Consider the following 27,852-nt stretch of genomic DNA (forward strand, 5'->3'; position numbering starts at 1 on the left):
TCCCTTGTGTCCAAGGAGTGGCTACCCTGTGCAAACAGGCACCATCAAGAGACTTACCCTTTGCTTTGCTTTAGTTCTACGAGGGACCGACTGCAGAGCCCGACCAGAGCCTTGACTTCCAGACTTCTCCGACCCTGATCCACATCCACAGCCGAGCTGAGATCCGTGGAGGCGACGAGAGACGTGGGACCGGCTACCTGGGAAAAGTGGCGAGTATCTTCCAGCGCAGCTTCTGAGGTACCCTCGAAGTTGTGCACCGGGGATTGAGAAGCCCCAACCCCAAGCACCATCTGCACCGAAGATCAGCCCCCCCACACTCCACGAGTCCTGCGTGGGGCCCATCTGCATTTTCCTGCTTGCCGCGTCTGTCCGGTTGCTTGCCCGTTGGCTAGCGGCCTTTGCGACGACACCTTTGAATCTTCACTGCTGGTTTGGCTCCTCCAGACTGGCTCTCGCTCCTCTGCAAAAGAGAAGCACCCCAGACTTTCCTGGTCTGCACCAGAAGCAAGTCCTCCATTCTTCGTGGGTTCCGCTTGCCAAGGCTTGGTGAGTCCTAGTCCAACTTCGACGCCGCCGACAGCAAGAGCCTTCGTGGGACAGCTCGCCTCCTGGTCCTGGTCGTCCTCGACGTCTCCTGGTACCCGTGGCTGCTGCGAAAAGCTTCACCTCTTCACCTGCAATCTTCACGACATCGCCTGGTTCCTTCCTGGTTCCACGTGGTCACTGGCTAGTGACCCAGACTCTGTCCCTTCTGCTTGCAGGTACCCTTCCTTCTTGATCCCGGCCTTGGGATCCACCGGACACTCTGTACTGACTGCCTGTCAGCAACTTTCCTTCAGGCATCCATAGAAGTCCACGACGAAACCCGACGCAAGTTCACACCTATGCACCCTATCCTAGGGTCTAGTTTCCGAGTCTCGACTTTCTAGCTATACCAGAAGTGTCCTAAAACTGCTTATTTCTGAACTGTACTATTTCTATCGATTATACGCATTACGCGTGAGTGTTTCCACACTGCACCTGAATCCCGTGGGCCTCCCACTTCCTAACTGTTGGTAGTGTAGTGTAGCCCCAGCGATTCCCTAGGCCTAGGCCTATTCTATTTCCGTGACTGTGGTCCTTATACCACTTCTTTAGTATATGGTTTGCGTGGCCCCTAGGGCCTAACTGTATTACTTACCTGTGTGACTTAATGTATGCTTAAATAAGACTGTTGTACTTACCTCGAATCTCATAAAGAGTGCTGAGGGTTTGACTAGAATAAATACACTTTATTTTATATATATATATATATATATATATATATATATATATATATATATATATATATATATATCTGTTGTGGTGTCCTTTCATTTGGTATTCAAGGGATTATATATGGTATCACAGCTGGCTTCACATGCCATTCAGAGTTTAGCCTAAGACTGCTCTTGTCCATGCTACCACTAGGATAGCTGGTCTATAAGGTTGACTTTACAATCAATCACCATAAGGGTTGTTTGGACTGATACAAGGTGTACACTAGAACTAGTGACATCATACATCAGGCCAACTTCTCACAGAGTGGACGAGTTAGTTTCCAACTGTAAAAGTGGAGGAGCCTTAGGTTGATTCGAGGGCCACTGAACGCTAGGTACCTGCACCAATGGGCTCTGAAACGACCTTGGACACTGGGAGTCCGGAGGGATGTCAACCTCCTGTAACAGAGGAGTCATAGGCACAGGCGTCGACCGATGCAGAGACGGCTTCATATCGACGTTGAGAACGTCCAGAGGGGACTCGGCCTGGGCACAGTCCGACGGCGACCCAACCTCTGTGTGGGGATGAAAGATGTCGACAGGGCGTCGAGCTCGGTGCCGCATCCAACGTCAGCGCAGGAAACCACGCAGGGCTATGCAGTGACTGGACGGGTGGGCTAGATGGACTGGGCGGGCTAGACGGACTGGGTGGGCTAGACGGACTGGGTGGGCTAGACGGACTGGGAGGGCCCTCCGGCCGTGTCCCGTCGATGTCGTATCGACTCCGGAACCGGAGTTAATGCACGCAGCCGGCACAGAGGACGAATCCGCCGGAGAAGACCAGACATAAATGCCTTCCTCCTCTGTGGGACCCAAAGGCGCACCAGGAAGAGGGGGTGACCCAAATAAAGAGTGGAGAGCCTCGCTCAAACCGCCTTGAAGGGGGGTATCGGGGAGACGACTGCTTGGCGCCAGTGCCTGGAAAAGACAGAGCAACGGGCCCCAGCATCACGTTTACGGGAGGACGACCTCCGCGACTTATGTTTGTGCTTACCTGTCCCTGAACTACGTCCGTAGGAACGACCTCGGCGGTGCTAAGGTGCTAAGGTGCAGGACCAGACAGCCGTGCGGCCAGCAACTTCATACGATGCTCCCTTAAGGACTTGCGTTCCATCTGTTGACAGGCATCGCCCTCTTCGGAGGCACCACATACAAATGACGTGTGGGTCTGTGACAGATATTTGGCGCACACAGGTCTCACACGCTTTAAAGCCCGAAGGAATCTCAGCCTCTTCCGTGACGCCGAAGGCATCGAGAAGGCCCGAGAAACAGGCCAAGGAACTGCTAGTTTTCCAGAATCCGCGTTGGGACGCGGAAAAGAAGAAAACTGACGTCAGCGTGCCGGGAGGGGCATATATGGCTTCGCTCACGTCACGTCTATGGACACCGTCAGGGCGGAACCATGCAGCGCCGCGCAGGGGGGGCTGCAACGGAGGGTTTTCCGGATCTAGTCTGACGCCTGGGGATGTTCCAAGTTAAGGAATCTGTGGCTAGATGTCTCGATCAGATGGGGTAGGCAGATCGGGACCAATGGGTCCTTTCTTAGAGTGGGTACACCCCAAATGATGCCACTCTCCAGTGGGAGGGGCGCATGAGCCTCTCCCTAATTGGCTCAAAATGGAGAAGACTAGGAGATGTGCTTCATTTTGCCTCCCCACCTGAGGTGGGCACACCTCCTCCTAAGCTTGGTTTTCCCCAACGATTCTCCCACCCAAAGTGAGGAGCAAAACCAGAGGGAGCCAGTTGCTGGGGGCAGCAAAAGGCAGGGACAGCTTACGAAGGCGGCAGGCCTTGGAAGCTTCCCCTTTTTCGACAAATCTCACCCTGGTGGAGGGGGCATGAAACCTCTGCACAGGACTGGGTTTGTTTCTGAACCCAGAGAGCGGAGGCCCTCTATCTAGGGGTCCAGAAACATGTCTGGTGGTAGCACAAGACAAACCGCAATTCAGGACCACCACCAGGGCAGGCCATTTTTTGGAGGGCATCTCTAAGATGACCTCTGTGTTCATTTTACATTAAATGCCACACTGGCATCAGAGTGTGTTTAATGTGCTGAGAAGTGTGCTTCCATACTTCCCAGAGTTCAGTAAAGCCATTATGAAGCTGTGGAGCTCCTAATGACCAACTCCTAGACCATATACTCTTTATGGCTTTACTGCTCTTACAATGTCTAAGACTGGACGTAGACACTTTAGAGATATAGTGCTCCTGCAACTGTACCCTCACATGAGGTCTAGTGCACCCTGCTAGAGGGGTGGCTTACCTAGCTCACAGACAGACTGCAGATATGTCACAAGGGGATGTGTGCCATGTCACCTCTTCACTTTTCTCTGCACCAAAACACGCAGCCTGTAATGGCAGGGTGTGGGTGTTAAGGTGCAGGGCCCGAAGGGTGGCACAATAGGTGCAGCAGCCCTTAAGAGGCCTTACCTCGTCACGGTGCCCTTGGTACCTTTTACAAGGGGCTTACCGTCGCCAGAGATGTGCCAATTGGGAGTACAAAGGTGCAGTTTTGAGGAAAGAACACAGGCCAGAGGAATCTGATTGGCAGGGCCCAGGGAACATCAAGTCAAGTTGCAATTGATTTCAGGCAAAATGTGGGGGGTAACTGTGCAAAAAAGGTCACTTTCCTACAGCATGGGTCACTTCAGCTCAGGGCACGAAAGGGGTGGCCCAGGCTGAGAGAAGACACACCTCTCCTGCTTCCTACTTTTCCAGTAGACCATGCCGCCAAACGTGGGGCTGGGTTAGGGGGATGGGCACCTCCACTAGCTGGCAAGGCCCATGTCAGCATAACAAAGGACGGGAAGCCTTTGAGGTGCACCAACATTCTATGCTATTCCGGCTTGGTGGGAGGTGTGAAGCACTTCCACCCAGAGCGGGTTTGGTTTCTGACCTCCAAGAGCAAAAAGGCTTCATCCTCAGGGGGGGGTCAGGAACATGTCAATCGGTGGCAAGCAGGTGCAGACCAGTCAGGTACACACTAGTGGGTTGGTACATTCAGGGGGCACCTCGGAGGTGCCCGCTGAGCGCATTTCTAAATAAATGCAATACTGGCATCCGTGTGGGTTTAATAAGCCGAGATGTTTGGTACCAAACATCTAGGAATTCAGTGAAGCCATCATGGAGCTTTTTAACTCGTACACAAAAGTTCCAAGCCAATGTACGCAGTATGGCTTCACTGTGCACTTCTGTCTAAGAATAGATACTATAGGGGCATACCTGCTTATGCAGTTATGCCCTCACATGAAGTATAGTGCACCCTGCCTTAGGGCTCCAAGGCCTGCTGTAGGTGTGACTGATGTATGCCTCTTGCAGTGCTGGTAGGCCTGACACACACTGATGTGTAGCAGGTCGGCTTTTCACTTTCATCTTAACGAAAACACTCAGACTACAGTGGAAGTATGCCTGTGTGTGGTGAGGTGTCTTTTAGGGTGGCACAATACATGCTGCAGCCCTCAGAGACCCTCTCTAGTTTCAAGGCCGTTGGTACAACTGGTGTCTTTTCTAAGGGACATATGTGAGCCAGAGGTGTGCTAATTGTGGAAATAATGGTACAGTTTTGAGAAAGAACACGTGCCCTGGTAACCTGCAATAGAACCCACTTTCCTTCAAAGTCTTCCTAGACATGAATTCCTACACACCAAGAAGGGGGGGGGGGGGGGGGACGTCGACAAAATGTTGCAACAATTCTTTCAAAAGGTGACAGGGTTTTCTTCACTGATCACAGCTTAACTGGCGCAGAAAGAAAAAAAGAGCCAATGCAGGAGAACATATTATTTAACTCTATTGAACATGCCCTGGAACGCTACAGGGTGAAATTACTTACATCTCACAAAATCAGAGACTTCTAAAGCTATCACAATTGATTCATTAATGGCTAGAGGGATACATTTCAACATAATGGACAAATAGCACACATACTTAAGTGCTTATACATTGAAAAAAAAAAAGAGCCAAACCTCATAGAGGATAAGATTTGTTCCTTGCGGAAATCCTGCTCTCTCACACATAACCAACAGCAGATCACCTGGCAGGAAAGACGACAATGCATTTTAAAAAACACACTTTTCTCAACCTCAAGTTATTATTCAAAATCAAATATAGTTTATGTATAGATACTTACGTATTTTACAGGATATTGGAGTGTAGATATGTCCACAGTAATTTAAACTTCGGGTTTTTGGATCATACATTTTCAGAAACAACATCACATCATCTAGAAAACAGAAGACATACTTGGAAATAAAAGTGCCTGACAAGAAAAATTTACAAACATGAAAGCAAAGATTTGATTAATTTTTTATTTACAATTATCCTACGCACAGAGACATTTGAATATAAAAGAGCTAATGCTAAGACCTGTCGTTTCAAGTGTTTAACAAATTGATGGACATAACAGCCCTAATATAGAGACTTTGAATGAAAAGCAAATACAAAAGCATTTTAGATAATGGCGATCTACTGAAACAAAAAATGAAGTTCTCCAGCATTCCATCTTTCATGGATTCAGATGTATGAACCATTACCATTCCTCAAGGTGAACACCAGCGATTACAAATAGCAGTGTAAAAAATTAATGTCATGGAATCATATCAATTAAATATTGGCCCAAAATGAGTTAAAGCCAAGATAAATTACTCACTTCAGCGAACAAGGAAAAGGTGACAGATCCCTTCTTCCCATATACCAAACTAGATAATATTGCTCAAGTCATGTGTACCAGGAGTCTTCACTGGGCTCTTCACAATCTTTTCTGCTGCAACACTAGATCTACTGGAAAGCTTTTTGTTTCAGCCTCCTTTATCACCTCAGCACCACAGGAAGGCTTTTTTCCCCCCAAAACTGTACTCCAGAGATATTTTGAACCAGAGTCTGACCTATTCTACGATGGCTGGGACATGCACTGCTTTCTTCAGAGAATACAGTGTTAAAAAAGAACAAGTTACTTACCTTCGGTAACGCTTTTTCTGGTGAATACAGTATCTGCCTGTGGATGCCTCACCTTGTGAATATCCCTTGCGCCAGCAACATTCGGAAGCTTTTGTAGCAGTCCACGCCGATGAGGTCGAAGACTACGTCACAGAGACATGGCTCCGCTCGTGACTCCGCTGACATCACCGGCTCCATAATAAGACCTAGTCGGCGTGATGACGTCAGTTCTGCCCTTTTTTCCGTGCCTTCGAGGCACACGGACAGACTGACAGCAATATATACACAGTATGCACGGTACAGAATATACAACTCAACACACAGTGTGGAGAATAAAAAGGAAGGCAAAAGAAACACCACAAAGCCTTTGACAGTAACAAATACATTTTGAAACACCATCATTAAAATTGTAGGTATACAAGGGTGGACAACGGGGAGGCGGGTGGGTCAGTGAGGAATCCACAGGCAGATACTGTATCCACCAGAAAAAGCGTTACCGAAGGTAAGTAACTTGTTCTTCTGATGGATACATCTGCCAGTGGATTCCTCACCTTGTGAAAAGATTCCCACAGCAGTCCCACTCCCGGAGGAGGGTGTCCACCCTTCTTTACCAGAAAGTCCTGAAGGACGGAACGAGCAAAATGTCCGTCCCTCCTCACCTCGGAATCCAAGCAGTAATGCTCTGCGAAAGTGTGAAGGGAGGCCCAAGTTGCCGCCCTACAAATGTACTCCACAGGAACACCTCTAGACAAAGCAGAAGTGGAAGACTTCGCTCTAGTAGAATGAGCCCTTAAACCCTCTGGGGGTTCCTTACCAGCCACAGAGTATCACATCTTGATAAACAATCCATCTGGAAAGGGTGCGCTTGTGCACCGCTCTGCCTTTCCTGCAGCCAACAAAGCCTACAAACAGCTGGTCGTCAACACGAAAGTCTTTTATCCTGTCAAGGTAGAAGCTCACCGCCCTCTTAGGGTCCAGACGGTGAAGCCGTTCCTCCTCCCTGGAAGGGTGAGGGGAAGGATAGAAGGTAGGAAGGGTAATGGACTGCCGCAGATGGAAGGGAGTTACCACTTTAGGCAGAAAAGCAGCCCTGGTCCTGAGTACCATTCTATCAGCATGAATGGTCAAGAACAGGGGGGTTCGAACTCAGAGCTTGAAGCTCACTTACCCTCCTTGCAGAGGTGATCGCAATGAGAAAAACCGTCTTGAAAGACAGTCTCAAGGGACACTTGTGTAAGGGCTCGAAAGGAGAACCCATCAGGTAAGTTAAGACAAGATTTAAGTCCCATTGAGGCACAATAAAAGGAGTAGGAAGAAGAAATTTGTTTGTAAGGCCTTTCAGAAATCGTAAAACAATAGGCGATTTGAACAAGGATGGCTGATCCGGCAAGGAAAGGAATGCTGACAAAGCCAATAAGTATCCCTTTACAATGGCTACAGCAAAACCTTGCTGAGCAAGAGAAAGAGCAAACTGCAGAATGTTAGATAAACGAGCCCTCAAAGGATCAATTGACTTCTCCCCACACCAGAGCACAAATTTAGACCACCTATAGGAATAGATAGATTTGGTGGAATGACGTCTGGCAGACAAAATTACATCTACAACATCTGGTGGGAGAGATAAAGAATTCAGGTTGCCCGTTCAATCTCCAGGCATGAAGGTGTAAGCTCTGGAGGTGGGGGTGTAGAACCTGCCCCTCCGACTGCGAGAGGAGGTCTGCCCTCAGAGGGAGACGGAGCGGAGGGCACAAGGAGAGGTAGAGAAGATCCGTATACCACACCCTTCTTGCCCAATCCGGGGCGATCAATATGACTTGGGCCCGGTCTTGGCCAATCTTCCTCAGAACCCGAAGAATCAAGGGTATGGGAGGAAACGCGTAAAGGAGTTGTGAGCCCAAACTCAACTGAAATGCGTCCCCCAACGCTCCCTGCATCGGATACTGGAGACTGCAGAAAGACGGGCAGTGAGCCCTCTCGTGAGTGGCAAACAGGCCCACCCGAGGAGTTCCCCACATCCGAAAGACGTGATGAACCACCTCTGGATGTAGAAAGATAACCTCTTATCTGACCTATCTTATTTCTACAGAGTTAATCACTTATGTGTTACAAAAACCCCAGAATGCAAAATTACTTCAAAAACATTTTCATTTTTTTATTATTTTCTTTTTTTTTTAAAGATATAAATAGCAGAACATTCATAATTGTTCTATTAGCATATAATTTGTATATAGAACATACATTACTACACACAATATTTCCACATTAATTGAATTTCATAAATACTGTCTCAAGGAAAGCCCTTTCATCTACCTCCATCGGTGGTCACAGTAATAACAGATGCATACACTTTAGGGTGGGGTGCACATCTGGGGGATCTGGAGATCAAGGGTCTTTGGTCTCCAGAGGAAAGGTTGCTTCACATCAACCTTTTGGAATTGCAGGCGATACGTTTTGGCGCTCAAGGCCTTCCTCCCTTCCCTTCGTGGTCAGTGGTTACCCTATGTAGAATGTCTGATGGTATGTAAGAGTGATATATAGGTGAGAATGTTGATGTGACGGTTTTTTCTTATTTTCCTTTGGGGTCTCTTTTTCACAGGCTTTTTTAAACTGTTTTGCCTTTTATATCCACAAGTATTTATGAAATTCAATTAATGTGGAAATATTGTGTGTAGTAATGTATGTTCTATATACAAATTATATGCTAATAGAACAATTATGAATGTTCTGCTATTTATATCTTTAAAAAAAGAAAATAATATAAAAAAATGAAAATGTTTTTGAAGTAATTTTGCATTCTGGGGTTTTTGTAACACATAAGTGATTAACTCTGTAGAAATAAGATAGGTCAGATAAGAGGTTCTCTTTCTTCATTTGTCTCTTTCCCCTCCTCTTGTACCTAAAAGTACCTAGGGGAAACCTTTCGCACACATACCACCTCTGGATGTAGCCTCCACTCGTGGTCGGCGGAGAACTGCCGACTGAGACTGTCCGCACATACGTTCAGAACCCCGGCCAGATGATTTGCCATCAGAGAAATCCGATGATCCTGAGCCCAGGACCAGAGACGCAGAGCCTCTCTGCAGAGACAAAGAAACCCCACTCCTCGCTGCTTGTTGACATACCACATCGAGGTAGTGTTGTCCGTCAGGACTTGAACCGACTGACCACGAAGGGAAGGGAGGAAGGCCTTGAGCGCCAAAACGTATCGCCCGCAATTCCAGAAGGTTGATGTGAAGCAACCTTTCCTCTGGAGACCAAAGACCCTTGATCTCCAGATCCCCCAGATGCGCACCCCACCCTAAAGTGTATGCATCTGTTATTACTGTGACCACCGATGGAGGTAGATGAAAGGGCTTTCCTTGAGACAGATTGCCCTCCACGCTCCACCAAGACAGATCCGCTGCAGTTTCTCCCAAGATCCTCACAGACTCCCTGAGATCTCCTTTGTGCTGATACAACTGCCTGCGGAGGCACCACTGGAGGGCCCTCATGTGCCAGCGTGCATGGTTGACCAACAGAATGCAGGAAGCAAACAGACCAAGGACCTTTAGGACTGGAACGACCGCTCCATTGTAAAACAAGGGAATCATTTCCTGTATGTCGAGAATCCTTTGTGGAGGTGGGAATGCCCGACACACAGTAGAGTCCAGTACCGCCCCTATGAACAGGTTGCGCTGAGAGGGCACCAGGTGAGATTTGGGTAAGTTTATCGAAAAACCCAATTTGTACAATAGCTGAGATGTAACCTGCAGATGAAGCACCTTCTCTGGCAACTCAGTTTTGATCAGCCAGTCGTCCAGATAGGGGAAAACTGAAATCCCCGACCCTCTGAGATGGGCTGCCACCACTGCCATCACCTTCGTGAAGACTTGAGGTGCAGTAGTAAGACCAAACCGAAGGACCGCAAACTGATAATGTTGCAACCCTACCGTAAACCGGAGATACTTCCTGTGCGACTTCAGGATGGGTATGTGGAAATACGTATCCTGCAAATCGATCGACACCATCCAGTCCTCCTGATTCAACGCTTGAAGAACCTGTGCAAGGGTGAGCATCTTGAACTTCTCTTGCTTCAGATAAAGATTCAAGAACCTGAGGTGCATTATCGGACACAATCTGCCGTCCTTTTTCGGAATCAAGGAATACCGGGAGTAGCATCCCTGACCCCTCTCCTGCTCTGGAACCACATCTATTGCACCTTTTCTTAGTAACGTCAGGACTTCCTCCTGCAGGAGAAGACGGTGGTCCTCCGAGCAAGCACCTTGACAAGGAGGGTAATTTGGAGGAAATTCCTGAAAGGGAAGGGCGTACCCATTTTCTACAAGATCTAGAACCCAAAGGTCTGTAGTAACCGATTCCCAATCTTGTAGAAAATGGGTAAGCCGGCCCCCCACAGGACCAACATGATCCAGAATGGTGGATCTAGGGCTGCTTTGTGGTGGTGGGAGGGGCTGAGGAGGAGGAAGAGGAGGAGAGCTGTTGCTGCTAGGGCTGTCTGTAAGAACGAAAGTTTGACCTTTTGAAGCCCGTGTACCTCTTGAATGAACCCCTTGACTGAGATTGAAGGCCCAAAGATTTAGCCGTGGCCCTACTCTCTTTAAATATTTCAAGCGCAGCATCCGCTTTCTTGCCAAAGAGTCCGGAGTCATCAAAAAGTAAGTCCAAAAGCGTTGACTGAACATCAAGGGAGAATTCTGAAGATTTAAGCCACGCACTCCTCCTGGTTGCTACAGAAGACCCCATGACTCTTGCAACAGAGTCAACCGTATCCAAGCCACTTTGGATCACCAGACGTGGCGCCGCTTGGGTATCCGAAAGGACCTTATTGAAACTTATCCTATCCTCTTCTGACAGCTTCGGGGCTAGCTGCTTTGCTTAGTCCATAAGTGCATCGATATACCGGCCCGAAAGACAGGTGGCATTCGTTGACTTAAGGGCCATGCTGGCAGAAGAGAAGACCTTCCTGGCCGACTGATCCAATTTCTTTGCCTCCTTGTCACTCGGGACTTGGGGAAAAGAACCCGATGATTTTATGGAACAGGCAGCCTGAACCACCAGACTCTACGGAGATGTGTGAGAAGTCAGAAAGTCTGGGTGCCCCGGAGCTGCCCTATACCTCCTGGCAATAACATTAGAGACTGCCGGAGCAGAAAAGGGCTTACGCCACAACTCTATTACTGGCTCTATAATGGCGTCATTAAAAGGGAGTAAAGGCTCCAAAACAGCAGAAGTAGAGTGCAGAACTTCTGTTAAGATGTGCGGTTTGAACTCTGCAGAAGGCAATTGTAGATCTAAAAGTTCAGCTGCCTTCTTTATAACAGCATGGTATGGAGCCACATCCTTCAAAGGAAGGTCAGAAGGAGGAGTAATTTCCCATTCAGGTGATTAGTCCAGGCCACTAGCCTCTTTCAACTCAAATACATCGTCCGATTCCATGAGCTCCCATTCCTCTACTTCCTCCATCGGGTATCTTTGTTCATCCAGCACCCTTTGGGCCTCCCTCCTAGACCTGATCCTCACAACCGGAGTCGGCGGTGCCGTGACCGAATCAGACGGCGCCGGGACCGGAGCCGAGCGTGGATCCGATGGGCCAGCCGGCGTCGAACGATGTCGAGTCGGCACCGGTGAAGAAGGGAGCGGCGATGTCCTCGGTGCCGGTAGATGCCAAGACGGCGTCACCGGAAAAAATGGCATGAAGGGAGCCTGAGGATAGGCTTGGGGAACTCCCAAACTAAAAGCCATAGGACCCGAAGGTGCACCAGAGGGGTACCTGGCTCTGGAGAAGACTCCGTACATAGCATTAAGAAACGCAGGATATATTTCAGGCATCACCGGACTCCGGCTCCACTGATTCCAGTCGGCACCGGTTGGCCTAAGGCTCTCCCGGAGCTGGAAGCTCCTCAATCGGAACCGGGAACGAAGCTGGCGCCGGACATGGAGCCGGGGCCGGAGCCAGAGAATTTTCCGTTGAAGCCACAGGTGACGACAGGCCAATTGGTGAATCCGGAACGGACGAGGGAGACACAAAGTCCTTAAGGCGTCGGGAGGGTGATGTCGATCTCGGAGCCGCATCCCTATCCGAGTGACGTCAAGATGAATGCCTCCTCTTTTTCTTGTGCTTCCTAGATTTAGAAGCATGCCCCGAAGTCGACTTAGACGCCGACCTCTATCTCGACCTCTTCCGGCCTCTTTTTTCTTTCTTCATCTTGGCAATGAAGAGCTTTGCCTCCCTCTCCTTAAGAGCCTTTGAGCTCATCTTGCAGCAGCAAGAACGTCCTTCCACATCATGGTCCGATGACAGGCACCAAACGCAGTCGTCGTGCGGATCCGTTATCGACATGCGTTTCCTACATTCTCGAAAAGGTTTAAATCGACTTCTTCGTCGACATTTCAGCTGAAGACGACAAAGAGAAACCAGCCGAAAACAAAGTAACAAGAATAGCTACAGAGAGAGATTCCCGAAATCCGTTTGCGTCGACGGCGCGGAAAAAATGGAACCGACGTCATCACGCCGACGAGGTCTTCTTATGGAGCCGGTGACGTCAGCGGAGTCGATAGCGGAGCCGTGTCTCTGACGTCGTCTTCTACCTCATCGGCGTGGACTGCTACAAAAGTTTCCGAATGTTGCTGGCGCAGGGGATATTCACAAGGGGAGGAATCCACTGGCAGATGTATCCATCAGAAATAGCTGTAAGAAACATTAGTGATAGATTCCTTACCTTAGAATAACCACCAGGCGTCAGAATGGATCAGGAAAGTTTTTAGTCAGCAGTACCTCTGTGCGTCGGAAGGTGGCGTCAGTCGGCTCCGCGTTCGTAGTTATCGTCATGGCGCCAGGATGACGTCGCGGTAGCTACTTCGATGCCGCAGTGGCGCACTTACGTCAGTTCTGTACACGACTTTCCGCTCCAGAAACGCAGAGAGCCGTGCAAGACACTGACCACTGGTGCACAAAACTAGTGCCCTGAAGGGATATCCTTAACCCTGGAAATCAGTTCACAGAACGGGGAGGATGGGTGGGGCGGTAAAGAATCTATAACTAACTAATATTTCTTACAGATATATCGTTACCGAAGGTAAGTAACTTGTTCATCTGAAAGAAACACGTTAGTTCTAGATTCCTTACCTTAGAATTGATACCCCGGCAACACCAACCCCGGAGGTGGCTCTAAGAACCAAAATTACACTAGAAAGTCCTGGAGAACAGAACGGCCAAAAAAGCAGTGTCTCCGGACTTGACTGTCAAGGCAGTAATGTTTTGTAAAGGTGTGCAACGAAGCTCCCGTAGCCGGCTTACAGATGTCATTCAGAGGAACACCCCATCCCAGAGCAGTAGTTGCTGCCGTCGCCCTGGTGGAATGGGCGCGCAGCCCCACTGGAGGCACCTTTTCCAGAGAATAGCATGCTTTGATACACAAGACAACCCATCTGGATATAGTCTGCGTGTTTACGGCCCGACCTTTCTTGGCGCCCACATACCAAACAAAGAGCTGGTCATCCACCCGGAACTGTTTGGTGTGATCCTTTGAAAGAGGCGGAAAGAAGGTGGGCAAAGTGATGGTCTGCCCGATGTAAAAGGCAGTGATAACCCTCGGCAGGAAGGATGGACGAGTTTTGAGGACAACTTTGTCAGGATGCACAGATAGGAAAGGAGACTTAGAAAAATGCACATGGAGCTCACTCACTCGTCCGGCAGAGGTGATGGCCAACAGAAATGCAGTTTTGAGAGTTAAGACCCTCAAAGGGCAGTTGTGACACGGCTCAGAGGGAGCGCACATTAAATAAGTTAAAACCAGGTTCACGTCCCACTGAAGCATAAAGAAGGAAATAGGAGGAAAGAGATGAGTTGTGACTTTCAAGAGCGATTTGCAACCAGGGATTTGAAAAGGGAAGGTTGATCTGGAAGCCAAAGGAAGGAAGAGATAGCAGAGAGATAGCCCTTGATAGTGCCCAAAGCAGAGCCCTGCTGGGCCAAAGAGAAGGATCAAAAGAACCTCAGAAAGAGGGGCAGTGGCGCAACGATGATTGAGGGGGCCCCCTGCAAGGTACGTGGAGGGGCCCCCTCCGGAATATCAGGAGCTCCCCAAGCCAAAGTGCAGTGCTGAAGGGGCCCACTGGAGCTTGGGGCCCCCGCCGCACTGCAGGGACCTGTTTTACGCCCCTGCAGAGGGGTGATCCACAGCCTTTGCTGTGCACCATGCCACAAATTTGTTCCACCTGCAGCAGTATACTGTCTTAGTGGAGGGACTCCTGGCTGCCAGAATTACATCGCAAACTTCGGGCGGCAGGTCGAATGACAGATGATACTCCCGAAGAGGCAGATGGGTCGGAGGAACGATGGCCATGTTGAGCAGTTCTGGATACCAGACTTCGTGCCCAATCTGGAGCCACAAGAATGACTTGAGCCCGGTCGCGCCTGATCTTCAGCACTCTGGTCAGAAGTGGTATAGGCGGAAAGGCATATAGAAGACCGCAAATCCACTTGTGACGAAAAGCTTTGCCTAGCGAGTGCCGCCTTGGAAATTCCAACACCAAACTGTTGACATTGCGCGTTCTCTTCGGTGGCGAATAGATCTAACCAAGGCTCTCCCCCACGGTCGAAAAAGACCTTGCACCACCTCCGAGTGAAGACTCCATTCGTGATCCACCATGCACCTGCAGCTCAATTATCGGGTATGCTCAGACGTGAGTCCCGGGCTCTCCATGCCACTGGAATCCAGCTATCCTGGCTAAAGAGGGGTGAAACCCTGAAACCGGTCCTAGGATGCTTGGCTCCAGTCCAGGGAGGACATGGCTTGGCAGTTTGGGCTGGACTGTACCCATGAGGCACAGGGTCAAGACTGATTTGCATATGGCTAGGTTCAAACTGGAATGGCATGGTGTGAGAAAGTGCCATCTTTCTTGCATGGTATGCCCCCACTTTTTGCTGAATTGCTGAATGTACTTTGATTGAGTGTGCCCTGGACTCCTGCCAATCAGGTGCCCAGGGCCTATGTTCCTTCCCTAACAACCTAAAACCCAAATTGGCACACCCTGGCCACATGTCAGCCCCTGGTAAATGGTACCCATGGCCTTGTAACCAGGGAAGGCCTCTAAGGGCTGCAGCACTCATTGTGCCACCCTTAGAGGCCCTGTACCCTAACACAAACACACTGTCCATGCAGGGTGAGTATCTGGTACAAGAAAAAACAAAGTCGACATGGCACACATCCCTGTGTGCCATGTCCACCACCTAAACTGCCCTGGCATACATCAGCCACCCCTCTAGCTGGTTGCCCTATGCCAGTGGTGTGGGCACAGGAGCAGTAGCCCTGTGCCCCTACAGTACCCGGGTCCATTTCTGGGCACTGTAAGGGCAGTGCTGCCATTTAAGAGTACATGGTGCTGAGAGCTCATCAAACACGAACTCCACAGCACCATAATGGATACAGTAAAGACTGAGAAGTTTGATACCAAACTTCTCAGCACATTAAACCCACACTGATGCCAGTGTGGGATTTAATGTACCAAGCACCCCAGAGGGCATCTTAGAGATGCCCCCTGAAACCTAACCTACAATCCACGTCTGGTCTGAGAGGCTGCCACACAGCAGACATGTTGCTGGACCCCTGGGTAGAAGAGCCCCTGTTCTCCTGGGCCTGCAACAATGCACATCCTGGGCGAGGTGCTAGATCTCCTCCCCCAGGATGGGCAGGGGGAAGCTTCAAAGGCATGCCGCCTCTGTGAGCTTCCCCAGGCCACTGCAACCCCCCCACTCAGGCGGGAAGCTTGGCCGGAAACCCCAAATAAGGACAGGGGATGTGCCAGCCTGCCAACCCCACCCCTCAGGTGGGGGAGGCGAGGTGAAGCACATCTCCGGGCTCTCGCCATCTTGAAGCTGGAAAGCCCTGCCCAATCAGGACTAGGCTACTGCCCCCCTCCCACAGGAGAGAGGCAGGATAGGGGGTGTACCCACCCCAGGACAGGGACCCATTGATCCCTGCACTTCACCTACCTGTAACGCCCCTAAATCTAGTATTTAGGGTCACCCGGAACCTTCCTTCCCCAGATTCCAGATTCCGAAATACAAAGAGCAAGAAGAAAGAAGACCTGCCCTGCAGCTGCTAAGAAGAGGAAGACACCAACTGCTTTGGCCCCAACCCTACCAGCCTGTCGACCCTTAAACCTGCTCCTGCAACAACCCGGCATCTCTTGTGGCCAGCAACCTCGCAAACCCCAGAGGACCTGGCTACCTTTTGGCTCTAAGCCCCTGGGACTCCCATGAGTAGAGGCTCTACTCAAAATCTGCTTCTAATCCCTGGCATCAGCCCTGAACCGCGAACCCTTCACACTCTGCACCCACCAAGCCTGGCCCGGAGTGAACAAAGACCACAAGGACAACCCCACGGCGACTGACACCGAGTCCGGCACCCAAGGACATCGCTCGACGCTCCTGACGACGCCTGCAGCCTCAGAACCAGGTGATCCCCCAACCGCGATCAACAGAGGGTAAGATTTCCCGACACCAAAAGGCACCCCTGCACCCGGCGCCCCGCAGCCCCCTGTGCCCAACTCTGGGGTACCTACCTATCCTCCAACTACCCAACTTACCTCTCGAAGTGGTGGTGGCACCTGAAGAATCTTTGTCCTCGAGCTTGCAGTCTTTATCGAAACCGGAGCTTTCCCATTGAAATCAATTTGGAGCCCGAAGGCTCAAAAGCACCCTGCACCCAGCCGCCCGAGTGGCCCTGGCAGTGTAACCTCTACACCTATCTACTTCCCCATTTGCCCTGAGCAAGTGAGCAGGAGCCCAGCTCCCACAGCCGCATGGCCTGCCAGTCAGCAGCCACCAACCAAGGCCCCCCTGCCCCCCCTTAGGATAACATTGGGCCTAACTCTTTCAGTACCCGGCTGCCCCTGTGCCGCTGATGGTGTAACAACTGTACCTACCTGACCCTGAGAGACCCCGGAGTCTGGACCTGGACCAGGTGCCCAAAAGAATGTCAGAAAGTGCCTCATTGAAAGGCAGCAGTGGCTCCGCAGAGGTAGCCGCCGGCTGAAGCGCTTCTGTCAGGAGGTTAGTCCTGACCGCCACTGTAGGGAGTTCGAGGTGGAGAGCCTCGGCCACCCTACGCAACACCACTCCATATCTCGCACCCTCCTCGGTAGCCACGGTAGGAGGAGTTAGCATGCAACGGTCAGGAGAGGTGTCAAGACCACTGGCATCCCCCAAATCCTCAACCCAGTCTGGGTCAAACTCAAACTGTGCTGAGAGAGGATCCTCAGACCCCTCCCACTCTTCCCCTTCCTCCGAAGGCTGTGGAACAGTAAAAAAAATATAGAGGCTTGACATAAGGGTAGAAAGGCCCCATCGGCGTAGGAATCTGCGCTGAGCGATGCGTTCCGGCATCGTGTCCAGTTCAGGGCTGAAACGGGAGACTACAACGTCTGGGGCACAGGCGACTTCGGGAATGGTGCTGGAGGGGTCGACGACGGTGGAGGTGTCACAAGGTCAACCGGCGTCGACCGGGATCCAGGTCTGGATCCTTGGGGGCTATGCGGCGCCAGAGCCACCGACCGTAAAGGGCGAGGACCCCCAGTCGGGCCAGCAGGGCCCGAAGGAGAACTGGCAGGGCCAGACGGCCCAAAGAGGCGAGCCATGGCTGAAAAATTCCTGCAGCTGGACCGGAGTCACCAAAGGACCTGGTAAGGGCGGTTAGGCCGACGGTGACAATGTAGTCTCTGCCGGAGGCGCGGGGGAGGCACCACCTGCACCCTCAGCCGCAACGGGAAGTCGGTGAGTGATGGCACTTTTTCGACTTCTTGTGATGCTTCGCCTTACCTGACCCAGAGTCCGAAGACTTGAATCCCGGAGAAACAAAGTGATGGCTCTGCGAACGGTCCCTCGACCTCCCACGGGACCGGGACCTTGAGCGGCACGGAGCAGACTGACTGACTTCAAGCAACTTTCAGGACCACTCCCGCAAAGTCTTCCGTGCCATGGCCCGGCTGTCGAGGCACAACTTGGGGTCGTGGTCACGCCCCAGTCAGTAGAGACACACGCGGTGCAGGTCAGTCATTCGAAGACAAATCCCGCAGGACTTTAAACCAGGCATCCCTACAGCACCAGGAGTCAAATCGACTCGAAAAGCAGAGACAAAAAGGCGACGAAAAATTCAGTCAAAAAGAGACAGGGGGTACCGCACTCCCTGGATCAGCGCTTGCTGGCGCAGAAAAATAAAGTACTGACGTCAGCACACGAGGGTGGCGTCCAAGTAGCTGCCGCGAAGTCATCTCGGCGACCACGCCGCCAACGGACGTGGAGCCGCACAACGCCACCTTCCGACGCGCAGGGGTATTGAGGACGAAAACTTTCCGGATCCAGTCTGATGCCTGGGGTAATTCTAAGGTAAGGAATATATCAATATATGTTTCTTTCAGATACCATGAACAGTGCTTTACTGATGTAGTTTCAACAATTCAACCTAATTCTGTTACAAGAAACGTGGTTGGAAGATCCATTACACCTACTAGGCTTTAAATCATACCATCTTCCAGTAACTAGAAATTCAAACTTTGGCCACTTTAAAGGAGGCCTCACGACTTACACCTTGATCAAAACCATAACGACTGTTAAGGAACTAACGGACAAGTTACTACTTGTGTAACAATATATCTGTAAGACACATTAGTTAGTGATAGATTCCTTACCTTAGAATATTCCTATTCCGCAGGAGTCAGTCTGGATCCAGAAAGTGTTCTGCTTAGCAGTACCCCTGCGCACCAGTAGGTGACACCGTGCGGCTCCGCGCCCGTCACTGGCATTGTGCATGCCGGGACGGCGTCACGGAGGCTACTTAGGCGCCACCCATACATGCTGACGAACATTCTATACACAACTTTCCGCGCCGAAACACAGTCATGCGAGAAACTGACCTTTGGTGCATAAAACTAGGGCCCAAAAAAGGGGATGACCTTAACCCTAGTAATCGGTTCGCAGAACGGGGAGGACAGGAGGGGTGGTATGGAATCTATCACTAACTAATGTCTCTTACAGATATATCGTTAAACAAGTTGTAACTTGTGCATCTGAAAGAGACCCGTTAGTGATAGATTCCTTACCCCAGCAATACCAACCCTGGTGGTGGGTCTGCGATCAAGATTACACCAGAAAGTCACAAAGCACAGAATGGCCAAAGAAGCAGTCTCTGCGGACCGGACTGTCAAGGCAGTAGTGCTTGGTAAACGTGTGCAGCAAGGCCCACGTAGCCGCCTGACAAATATCCTGCATGGGGACACCGCGTCCCAAGGCAGTAGTGGCTGCAGTTGCCCTGGTCGAATGGGCACGCAGTCCCACAGGAGGCTCCTTCTTGGCCTAGAAGTAACAGGCTTTGATGCACAGAACGACCCAATGGGAGATGGTCCGTTTGTGCACCACCCGACCTCTTTTTGCGCCCACGTAGCCAACAAAGAGCTGATCATCCACTCGGAACTGATGTGTATGCTGCAGATAGAATGAGAGCGCACGTTTCGGGTCCAGACGATGGAGCCGCTCCTCCTCCCTTGAAGGATGCGGGGGTGGAAAAAAGGTGGGCAAAGTGATGGTCTGCCCGATGTGGAAGGGCGTGACATCCCTTGGCAAGAAAGAAGGACGTGTCCTCAGAACTACCTTGTCCAGATGAACCGAAAGGAAAGGAGGTTTGGAAGAAAGAGCCCGGAGCTCACTCACTCTCCTGGCAGAGGTGATAGCTACCATGAAAGCCGTCTTGAGAGTAAGACGACGTAAGGGACAGTTATGAAGGGGCTCAAAGGGAGCACACATCAGAAAAGTCAAGACAAGATTCAAATCCCACTGAGGCATTATGATGGGCACTGGTGGGAACGTATGCGTAATGTCCTTAAGAAAACGGTTAACAACCGGGTACTTAAAAAGAGAAGGCTGATCTGGAAGCCGTAGAAAGGCAGAGATGGCCGAAAGATATCCTTTAACAGTGCCCAGAGCAGAGCCCTGCTGGGCCAAAGAGAGAAGGAACAGAAGAACCTCAAAGAGGGGCAGAAAGGGGTTCCACAGTCTTAGCTGTGCACCTTGCCACAAATCTGTTCCACCTACAGGCGTACACCGTTTTAGTGGAGGGACTCCTGGCTGCCAGGATGACATCACAGACTTTGGGTGGAAGATCTAAAGGTGTTAACTGTGACTGTTCAATCTACAAGCATGGAGGTGGAGGCTGGACAGGTTCGGGTGGAGGACCGTCCCCTGATGCTGTGACAGAAGATCCTCCAGAAGAGGCAGACTGATCGGGGGATCGATGCTCATACGGAGTAGCTCGGGGTACCATACTCTTCGAGCCCAGTACGGAGCTACAAGAATAACTTGGGCCCAGTCACGCCTGATCTTCAGCACTCTGGGCAGAAGTGGTATAGGCGGAAACACGTACAACAGACCGCAGCTCCACTCGTGACGAAAAGCATCTCCGAGCGACTGATGCCTTGGAAATTCCAAAGCGCAGAACTGATGACATTGCGCGTTCTCTTCGGTGGCGAATAGATCTAGCCAAGGCTCTCTCCACTGCAGAAAGAGACCTTGCGCCACGTCTCAGTTCAGACGCCATTCGTGATACATCATACACCGACGACAGAGTTCTTTCGCCCTGGCGTTCAGAGAACCTGCCAGGTGTTGAACCACCAAGATAATGCCTTAATTTTCCAGCCATGTTCAGAGGTGCAGAGCATCCTGATATAGGGTCCAGGAGCACACCCGCCCTGTTTGTTGCAATACCACACGGCGGTGGTGTTGTCCGTGAACATCTGCACCACACTTCCCCAGACAGAGGGAAGGAATGCCTTCAGTGCAAGTCGGATCGTCCGAAGCTCCAACAGATTGCTATGGTGCCGGGACTCCTCCGGAGACCAGAGGCCTCTGATCTCCACCTCTCCCAAGTGGCCTCCCCATCCCAGGAGGGACACATCCGTCACCACTGTGTGCTCCGGTTGGGGAAGGGAGAGGGATCTGCCATTGACCCAATTGCGATTCGTGAGCCACCACTGCAATTACCGTGCAGTGCCCTCCGAGGTCTGGACATAATCGGACAGGTTGCCCTGATGCTGTGCCCACTGGAACTTCAGGTCCCACTGCAGAGCCCGCATATGCCATCTGGCATGTTTCACCAGCAGGATGCAGGAGGCCATCAGGCCCAGAAGCCGGAGGGTCATCCTGAAAAACCCGGGACAGAGGCTGAAAGATCGAAATCATAGCCTGAATATCCCGGACTCGCTGCTCGGGAGGATAAACCCGAAACAGCGTTGAATCCAGAACTGCTCCAATGAAGGGGAGCTTGTAAGAGGAACTCACGTGCGACTTCGGCACGTTGATGGAGAACCCCAGCAAATGCAGGAGGTCGACCCCGCCTTCAACAACCAGTCATCGAGATAGGGGAAGACTGACACCCCCGACCTGCGCAGATGAGCTGCGACCACCGCCATCACCTTCATGAACACCGGAGGGGCCTTGGTAAGACCGAAGGGGAGCACGGCAAACTGAAAATGCACCTGGCCTACCGTGAACCGAAGGTAACGCCGGTGGGCCGGCAGGATGGGGATGTGAAAATATGCGTCCTTCAAGTCCAACGCTACCATCCAGTCTCCAGGATCGAGGGCAGCCAGGACCTGAGCCAGAGTCAGCATTTTAAACTTCTCCATCCGGAGAGAACGATTGACGTCCCGGAGGTTCAAGATGGGGCGCAGGTCACCTTGGTCTTTCTTGGGGATCAGAAAGTAGTGGGAATAACAACCACTCCCTACTTCCAGCCCAGGAACGCACTTGATGGCCCCCTTGAGCAAGAGGGCCATGACTTCCTGCTGGAGAAGTACCAAGTGATCCCCTGACATGCGGTGGCACCGAGGTGGCATGGCTGGAGAGAAGGACTGAAAGGAAAAGGGAGTAACCCCTGCGGATGATCTGCAACACCCACTTGTCCGATGTGATATTGCGCCAGTGGGGGAGGTGGTGGAGGATCCTGCCACCCACCAGCGTGGGGTGCTCCACAAAGCTTGGATTAGGAAGGTTTGGAGGTAGAAGCGGAGGAGGTGGACTGACCCCCACACTGATTCCCAGATCCGCCCCTGCAGAAGCTGCGGCCACCCTGAGGCTGGTTCTGCACAGGCTTGCTGAACGAACGCACCTGGGCGCCTCTGCCGTGGCCACGAAAGGAACAAAACCCAGGAGTGGCCGGGCTCTTTGCGTAAAGACTCAAGGACTTGGCTGTGGCTCGAGAGTCCTTAAAACGCTCCAGTGCACCGTCAGCCTTCTCGCCAAACAGGCAAGTGTCATCAAAGGGCAAGTCCATGAGCAAGCTCTGGACATCGGGCAAGAACCCGGTAGATCGCAACCAGACATGGCGCCACTTTGCTGCATCTTTACCCTCAGAAACAGCTTGGGACAGTACAGCGTAAATCTCCTCAGGACACTGAGGCAACACTTGCGCAACGGTATCCCACACCCCGTGGGAATAGCGGCCTAATAAGCAGGCGGTGTTTATTGACCACAGACCTAAGCTGGCCGAAGAAAACAACCGCTTCCCGAACTGCTCCAACTTCTAAGAGTCCTTAACCGGCGGGGCCGTGGGAAAGGCACTCTGACGTTGAGTCTTGGATGACCAGGCTCTCAGGCGTAGGATGAGTGGTCAGAAACGCAGGGTCACCCGGTGCCGGGCGATGACGCCTGGCGACATTCTTATCCACAGGAGCCCCTGTGGCTGGCCGCAACCAAGTGCCCAACAAGACGTCAGTGATAGCGTCGTTAAAGGGGAGCAGGGGCTCCGACGAACTGGACACAGTCTGGAGCACCTCAGTGAAGAGATTAGTTTTGAGGGCCACCGTAGGAAGATAGAGTTCGAGGACCTCAGCTGCCCGATGGAGCACTATCGTGTAGGAAGCGCCCTCCTCCATGGTAGGCGGGGGAGAGACAAACCCCGGGTCAGAAGAGAGGTCGAGGTCGCCGACGTCCTCCAAGTCTTCCACCCAGTCCTGCTCGGAGTCACACTGATGGGCAAGAGGGTCCTCGGACCTCTCCCAGTCATCCTCCACCTCTGTCGCTTGGTAAACAGACCTCGGCGGCAGAGCTGGGGCCGTAGAAGGAACATACGGCGTCTGAAACGGCGCCGGCCGGGGCTGAGCCAGCGCCGCGTCCAATGCGGATCCCAGGTAGGAACAAAATGGTCCTGGAACCGGGGCAAGGGCGGGGACAAACGGCACCCACTGCAGCGCCGGGGCCGGAGCAGGCAGCGCTGGACCTTGTGGTGACGGGCCGGAGCCAACGCCAACGCCGCAGGATCCTGTGGCGCCGAAGCTGGCTCCGCAGGCGGGAGCCCGAGGCTTAAAAAGGCTGTCCACAGTAGCAAGAAATTCTTCCACCTATTCGGGAGTCGCCGACAGACCCGGGTAGGCCGCGGGACTCCCAGGTTCCAAAGGAGCCGCAGGGGCCAAGTTCCTGTATTCCTCGTCCGCATCTGAGGACCAACGGGGGGACGTCGGAGAGCAAACTCGCTTCTTCGACTTTGTCGTCGCTTATCCGAATCAGAGGGCAAAGACTTGGAGCCCAAGGAGCAACGACTGCGGCCCAGCGAGCGTTCTCTGGAACGGTCCCTGGATCTGGAATAGCACTGGGACGAGTGCCGGACCTCTAGCAGCTTCCGGCGCCACTCCCTCAAGGCCTTCGGGGCCATGGCCTGACAGTCCCGGCAGGACCAGGAGCCGTGGTCGGCCTCCAGGCAGTAGAGGCAAACATCGCGGGTGTCCGCCACCGACATTGCGACGGCAGGTCCCACAAGACAAATCCAGGCATCCCTACGTGCACGAAGGAGTACAGGAGACAAAAGTCTCAAAAAGGTTAGTGAAAAAGTGACTAAGGTACGTGCTCTAACCAGATCTGCGCATTCTGGCACGGAAAAAGAAAGATTTGACATAGGCGCGCATGGGTGGTGCCCAAGTAGTCTCAGTGACGTCATATCGGCGCTTACGACACCAGCGACTGACGCGGAGCCGCACGACGCCACCTACTGAAGCGCAAGGGTACAGCTACAAAAACGTTCCGGGTCCAGTCTGACGCCTGGGTATATTTTAAGGTAAGGAATCTATGCTGAACGTGTCTTTCAGAGGTGTGAGCATATTACATAAAGAAAAATATGTACACATTTCTGATCTGAAGTCCAAGAAAGATGTAAATAATAGTTGCACATTTTATTCTCCAACACATGGAAGTTTCTTTATGTAAATGAGATGTACTTTAAGGATTTTAACAATTCTCTACATTAACAGATCTAGTCCCATTTGCACTTACGGTCTTTATCGAACTTTGGTAATGTTGCACCACTTGCTGCCAATTCTGGATCTACAGTTTCCAAAAATATGGTCCATGGATTTTCATTATCACTGAGTTCAATCATCTAAAATGTTTAGGGAGTAAGAGGTTAAAGTTATTCATACTTTCCTTTGATCACAGGTGTAAAGCATATCAAATGCAATCCATAGTAATTTAACAAAAACAATACTGATGCTATTTAATGTTGTAATTTCATAAACAAGATGTTTGATATTTACATTAAGAGAAGTCATCAATGAATAAAAACAAGTTACTTACCTTTGGTAACGCTTTTTCTGGTGGATACAGTATCTGCCTGTGGATTCCTCACCTTGTGAATATCCCCTGCGCCAGCAACATTCGGAAACTTTTGTAGCAGTCCACGCCGATGAGGTCGAAGACGACGTCACAGAGACACGGCTCCGCACGCGACTCCGCTGACGTCACCGGCTCCATAAGAAGACCTCGTCGGCGTGATGACGTCAGTTCCGACCCTTTTTTCAGTGCCTACGAGGCACACGGACGGACTGACAGCAATATATATACACAGTATACACAGTACACAATATTCAGATCAACACACACAGTGTGGAGAATAAATAAAGCACAAGAAATAACAATGTCTGACAGTAATAAACACATTTGAAACACCATCAATAGAATTACAGGCATAGAATTACAGGTATAGAAGGATGGACAACGGGGAGGCGGGTGGGTCAGTGAGGAATCCACAGGCAGATACTGTATCCAACAGAAAAAGCGTTACCGAAGGTAAGTAACTTGTTCTTCTGATGAATACATCTGCCAGTGGATTCCTCACCTTGTGAATAGATTCCACAGCAGTCCCCACTCCCGGAGGAGGGTGTGCACCCTTCTATACCAGAAAGTCCTGAAGGACGGATCGCGCAAAATGTCCGTCCCTTCTCACCTCGGTGTCTAAGCAATAATGTTTTGTGAAGGTGTGGAGGGAGGCCCAAGTTGCCGCCCTACAAATGTCCTCCACAGGAACACCCCTAGACAAAGCAGACGTGGAAGACTTTGCTCTAGTGGAATGAGCCCTCAAACCCTCCGGAGGTTCCTTACCAGCCAGGGAGTAGCAAATCTTGATGCACAAGACAATCCACCTGGAAAAGGTGCGCTTGTGCACCGCTCGACCTTTACTGCAGCCAGCAAAGCCCACGAAGAGCTGGTCATCAACTCTGATGTCCTTTGTTCTGTCCAGGTAAAAGCTCACCGCCCTCTTAGGGTCCAAGCGGTGAAGCCGCTCCTCCTCCTTGGAAGGATGAGGGGGAGGATAGAAGGAAGGAAGGAAGGGTAATGGATTGCCCCAGATGGAAGGGAGTTACCACCTTAGGCAAAAACGCAGCCCTGGTCCTGAGTACCATTCGTTCAGCATGCACAGTCAAGAATGGGGGTTTTGAACTAAGAGCTTGAAGCTCACTTACCCTCCTTGCCGAGGTGATTGCAATAAGGAATACCGTCTTAAAGGACAAAAGCCTCCAGGGACATTTGTGTAAGGGCTCGAAGGGAGAACCCATAAGATAAGTTAATACAAGGTTTAAGTCCCATTGAGGCACAATAAAGGGAGTTGGAGGAAACTTGTTTGTAAGGCCCTTTATAAAACGAAGAACAATAGGTGACTTGAATAATGACGGCTGATCCGGCAAACAAAGGAAAGCCGACAAAGCCGATAAGTATCCTTTCACAGTAGCCACAGCAAAGCCTTGCTGAGCAAGAGAAAGGGCAAACTGTAGAATGTTAGACAAACGAGCCTTCAAGGGATCAATGGACCTCTCTCCGCACCAAAGCACAAATTTAGACCACCTATATGAGTATATAGATTTGGTGGAGTGTCGCCTGGCCGATAAAATAACATCCACCACATGTGGCGGGAGAGAGAAAGAATTCAGGTTGCCCCGTTCAATCTCCAGGCATGAAGGTGTAAGCTCTGGAGGTGGGGGTGTAGAACCTACCCCTCCGACAGAGAGGAGGTCTGCCCTCATAGGGAGACGGAACGGAGGGCACGAGGATAGGTGGAGAAGAACTGTATACCACACCCTTCTTGGCCAGTCCGGGGCGACCAAAATAACTTGGGCTCGGTCTTGACGAATCTTCCTCAGAACCAGAGGAATCAAGGGTATGGGAGGAAACGCGTAAAGGAGTCGTGAGCCACAACTCAACTGAAACGCGTCACCCAACACTCCCTGCATCGGATACTGGAGACAGCAGAATGACGGGCAGTGAGCATTCTTGTGAGTGGCGAACAGGTCCACCCGAGGAGTTCCCCACATCCGGAAGACGTGATTAACCACCTCCAGATGAAGCTTCCACTCGTGGTCGGCGGAGAACTGCCGACTGAGACTGTCCGCACGTACGTTCAGAACCCCGGCCAGATGATTTGCCATCAGACAAATCTGATGGTCCTGAGCCCAGGACCATAGACGCAGGGCCTCTCTGCAGAGACAAAGAGACCCCACTCCTCCCTGTTTGTTTATATACCACATCGCGGTCGTGTTGTCCGTCAGGACTTGAACAGAGTGACCGCGAAGGGAAGGGAGGAAGGCCTTGAGCGCCAAACGTATCGCCCGTAACTCCAGAAGGTTGATGTGAAGCAACCTTTCCTCTGGAGACCAAATACCCTTGATCTCCAGATCCCCCAGATGAGCACCCCACCCTAAAGTGGATGCATCCGTTATCACCGTGGCCACCGATGGAGGTAGATGGAAGGACTTTCCTTGGGACAGATTGCCCTCCACGCTCCACCAAGATAGATCAGCTGCAGCTTCTCTGGAGATCCTCACAGACTCCCTGAGATCCCCTTTGTGCTGATACCACTGCTTGCGGAGGCACCACTGGAGCGCTCTCATGTGCCAGCGTGCATGGTTGACCAACAGGATGCAGGAGGCGAACAGACCGAGCAGGCGAAGGACCTTCAGAACTGGAACGACCGCTCCGCTGTAAAATAAAGGAATAATTTCCTGTATGTCGAGAATCCTTTGAGGAGGTGGGAATGCTTGACAAACAGTAGTGTCCAGTACAGCACCTATGAACAGGTTGCGCTGAGAGGGCACCAGGTGAGAGTTGGGCACGTTGATCGAAAAACCCAATTTGTACAACAGCCGAGTTGTATCCTGCAGATGACGCAGCACCTTCTCCGACGACTCCGCCTTGATCAGCCAGTCTTCTAAATAAGGGAAAACCGAGACCCCCGACCTTCTGAGATGAGCTGCCACCACTGCCATCACCTTCGTGAACTCTCGAGGTGCCGAAGTAAGACCAAACGGG

General features: G+C 51.3%; 1 protein-coding gene across 2 annotated transcripts in view; it reads right to left on the reverse strand.

Annotated features, from left to right (window-relative positions):
• Positions 1-27,852, reverse strand: part of USP7 (ubiquitin specific peptidase 7) — a 1,511,465-nt gene that overhangs the window by 533,459 nt on the left and 950,154 nt on the right. For both annotated transcript variants that reach the window (XM_085628311.1, XM_085628312.1), the window contains exons 18-20: positions 24,547-24,652; positions 5,425-5,517; positions 5,261-5,328 (exon numbers count right to left, since the gene is read on the reverse strand). In XM_085628311.1, coding sequence (XP_085484437.1) covers positions 5,261-5,328; positions 5,425-5,517; positions 24,547-24,652 — 267 coding nt within the window. The remainder of the gene's footprint in view (positions 1-5,260; positions 5,329-5,424; positions 5,518-24,546; positions 24,653-27,852) is intronic.

This window comes from Triturus cristatus, chromosome 10, assembly GCF_964204655.1.
Source record: "Triturus cristatus chromosome 10, aTriCri1.1, whole genome shotgun sequence".
Lineage (NCBI taxonomy): Eukaryota > Metazoa > Chordata > Amphibia > Caudata > Salamandridae > Triturus > Triturus cristatus.